Raw genomic sequence first — 3,238 nt, 5'->3', positions numbered from 1 at the left:
TCCACATACAGTATTCTTGTTCTGACAGATAGGTTGGCACGGTGTTATTTCCAGTGCTTGACTCAGATGCCCTCAATCAGTCTGTCTTGGTGATCTCATTTACCGCTTTGTTCATGGTAGCAATGCTTTTTTATCATTAGAAATCACAGGCCTTCCATTGACACCTTGTCCTTTACACAATAGTAACCATGCCAACTCCCTCCTCACTTGTTACCCGGTTTTAGAGTGCGGCATTGGACATGTCGTTCATAGGGGGATTATGTTAGTATGCCTGAATTAAGCAGCTGTAAAAAGAACATGTTGACAGATCCCACAGCACCTGAGGCAGTGGAGCAGAGTTGAACTGAGTACAGAAATGTGGCTTCCTGCAGGTTGCCCAACACCATAGGTATCAGTGTTGCTGCTCTGGCATACATTTTTAATTGTGTGTTCGAGTTCAAACAAGGTAAAACTGCTTGGGGACTGGTTAATTGACTCTGTGGATAAGCCAATGTCAAATATTAACCTGTCTAGCAAAATTATTACCTTATTAACTGGTAATTTAGTAATACAAAAGCTCTTTTGTTGTTCTCTGATGCTTTGTTGGGGAAACATTGTTCCTAAAAGGCTAATTTCACATCTAGCATTTTCTGCATTTTAAATACTTATAATACATTAATATACTATTTCAGTTACTTCTTAATTATGCCCAATCAGTCTTAAATGATATTAAGATCTGCTTAAATGATATTTACCTTTTAATTTCACATAATTATCCACAATTTGTGAAGAAAGCAAAGCGTTAAACAATACGTTAAAATATATCAGACTTCTGCAGAATACTTTATAATCACCTTTTAAAATTGAAATGGCCCAGAGTGGCTGCAGTACCACTGATTTCTTGCTTGTTTGTTTTATTTGTGTGTTCAGAGGCAGTCGGAGCCTGAGGCCCCTGCAGTGATGCCTGCATGGATGCAGAGTGTGGATGTTCTGAGTGAAGCTGTAGCTGGATTCAGCACGATGGAGGAAGTAATGAAATACCTTGAGCCGGAACGCTGGCAGGTGGACATGGAGGACCTCTACAAGCCTACCTGGCAGGTGGTGGGCAAATCATTCATCCACCAAAAGAAATCCAGAGGTGAAGATCCTGTATTTAAAAAATACTTGGTCAATACTGGAACTACATCTTTTTTTTAAACCAGCTGTCTATTTTTGTTTGAATAGGAGTAGTGGACCTGAACCTGCTTCGTGAGGAGGTACGGCTTTACAGTTGCACTCCACGGAACCTTTCCGTCTCATTGCGTGAGGAGCTGAAAAGGACGGACGCCATCTTCTGGCCCAGCTGCCTGCTGGTGAAGCGCTGTGGAGGGAACTGCGCATGCTGCTCTCTCAACTGCTATGATTGCCAGTGCTCGCCCACCAAAGTGGCCAAAAAATACCATGAGGTATATAGCAAAGAACAGAAGGCCTTCTGTTATACTCTATATTTCATATATGGGGTTTCTTTCACTAATAACTGTGTGCAAGTGTTCATATATGCATCAGTGTGGCATTATTAATATGTGCCATTTATTAAAGGGGTCATATGATGTGATTTCAAATTGTCCTTTCTCTTTGGAGTGTTACAAGCTGTTCGTGAATAGATAAGATCCCTAAAGTTGCAAAGACTAAAGTCTCAAACCCAAAGAGATATTCTTTATAAAAGTTAAGTCAACCACGCCCTCCTAAAAGGCCTAGTTTAAACACGCCCCCAACATGTGTATGTCACGATGTGGGAAGATTTGCATAACACCGCCCAAATGTTCACGCAAAGAAAGAAGGCATAACTTTATTGTTGCTGCCACCGCCACCGCCATGTTGTGAAGACGCTGTGTGTTTCGTTGCGAAAGCGAAACTACTTTGTTTGGTCTTCCAAAAGAGGACACCACTAGAAATCAGTGGTTAAGTTGTATTTACAACACTGTTCCAGAACAGTTCAACTCAAATATTCAGATGTGTGCAGCGCATTTTATGGAGGACTGTTTCCTGATCCTGGTAGAGTAGACTACAGTGCCGGCTGTTCTGACTCACAGACTGTAAGTACGTTTTCATATTTAAAGAATTTGCCACTGATGATTCAAAAGCGAGTTTTGAGCAGTGTAGAGTAGCGTTTGTTGTTTCTCCGATCACAAATGCAGACATGGTTTTATGTTTACGCGGCGCGATGCAACGTGTAAAAAGACAGTATAAGTCATTATAATCCGTAATTATGTCCCCACTGGATGCTACAAATGCCTTGTTTATAATGGGTTTTAATGTTTTTGTCTCGTCGCACCGGGACACGGCATCACAGTATGGTAAGGGGCGTAACATTTCCGTCACACGCTTGAGGTATTCGGCCAATCACAACACACTGGATAATGTTATTTTTAGCAACATCATATGACCCCTTTAATGTTTAGTATGCTTGTTTTGAGTTGGTTCTAAAATTAATCCTGAGTGCAAATTTAATGTTCAATCATGATTTCATGTGTACACATGGTTAGTGAATGAGACCCATTGGGTGTACATGAAGTGATGATGTGTTTAAGTGCTTAAAACATTTCTGTGTATGTTTCTCTGCCTGTCTCTATATTTGTCTCTTCTTGTGCAGGTTCTGATGCTGAAACACAGGGCAGGGGGTCGGGGGCTGCAAAAGACTCTAACGGATGTCCCCCTGGAGCACCATGAGGAGTGTAGCTGTGTGTGTAAAAATGACTCCGACTAAAGCAGTCCCAGGGAGAGAGCAACACTGGCCCCCAACAGACTCGACCAGGGAAATAGTTCTTGCTTCATGCATAAATGAGCAAAAGAGTTTTTACCCTGACCTTGCAAACTAATGAAACCCAGCGCTGGCTATCTTTTTATCTTGACTTATCTAAGCCTGCGGTTCCATTCGTTTTGGGCTCACAAATCCATAGAGAATTGACCCATGCCGAAGTTTCCATTGGCCCTATGATAGCATGGAATGTCAGGAGGAAAATTGGACACAGTCTTGCTTCTCTGTGTGTACATGGAGGTTTTGTACATTCATGAATCTTTTTCTGTGTGTGAGTGAATGTATAGAGCTGTTCAGGAAATTAGGTATTCCAGAATAACTAGAGAGCCTGAAGTGAGTTTGCTATTACTTGTGGAACAAGTGGATTTGATGTGTTCTTTTATATAGTTTTTCTCTTTGCTTTTTTTCACAACTTAAAAATATCTAAGGACCTTGACTATGCATCAACTTTCAGCAATCCAA

The 3,238-nt window shown here is 41.2% G+C and overlaps 1 protein-coding gene across 1 annotated transcript; it reads left to right on the top strand.

Annotated features, from left to right (window-relative positions):
- The first annotated feature begins 912 nt into the window (after positions 1-912).
- Positions 913-2,917, top strand: pdgfc (platelet derived growth factor c). The gene is made up of 3 exons (XM_016295118.1): positions 913-1,117; positions 1,204-1,424; positions 2,612-2,917. The coding sequence occupies exons 1-3, from the start codon at positions 940-942 to the stop codon at positions 2,723-2,725; spliced, it is 513 nt and encodes a 170-aa protein (XP_016150604.1). The 5' UTR covers positions 913-939; the 3' UTR covers positions 2,726-2,917.
- The last annotated feature ends 321 nt before the right edge of the window (positions 2,918-3,238 follow it).

The sequence above is a fragment of the Sinocyclocheilus grahami genome, unplaced genomic scaffold (assembly GCF_001515645.1).
Source record: "Sinocyclocheilus grahami isolate Dianchi unplaced genomic scaffold, SAMN03320097.WGS_v1.1 scaffold330.1, whole genome shotgun sequence".
Lineage (NCBI taxonomy): Eukaryota > Metazoa > Chordata > Actinopteri > Cypriniformes > Cyprinidae > Sinocyclocheilus > Sinocyclocheilus grahami.
The sequence above is the reverse complement of the archived record's forward strand: the minus strand, read 5'-3'. Positions and strand labels throughout refer to the sequence as shown.

Coding starts and splice junctions, on each gene's coding strand:
- pdgfc (XM_016295118.1), top strand. CDS start 940: ATGCCTGCATGGATGCAGAGTGTGGATGTTCTGAGTGAAGCTGTAGCT. Junction 1,118..1,203: donor CCACCAAAAGAAATCCAGAG/GTGAAGATCCTG, acceptor TTGTTTGAATAG/GAGTAGTGGACCTGAACCTG. Junction 1,425..2,611: donor TGGCCAAAAAATACCATGAG/GTATATAGCAAA, acceptor CTTCTTGTGCAG/GTTCTGATGCTGAAACACAG.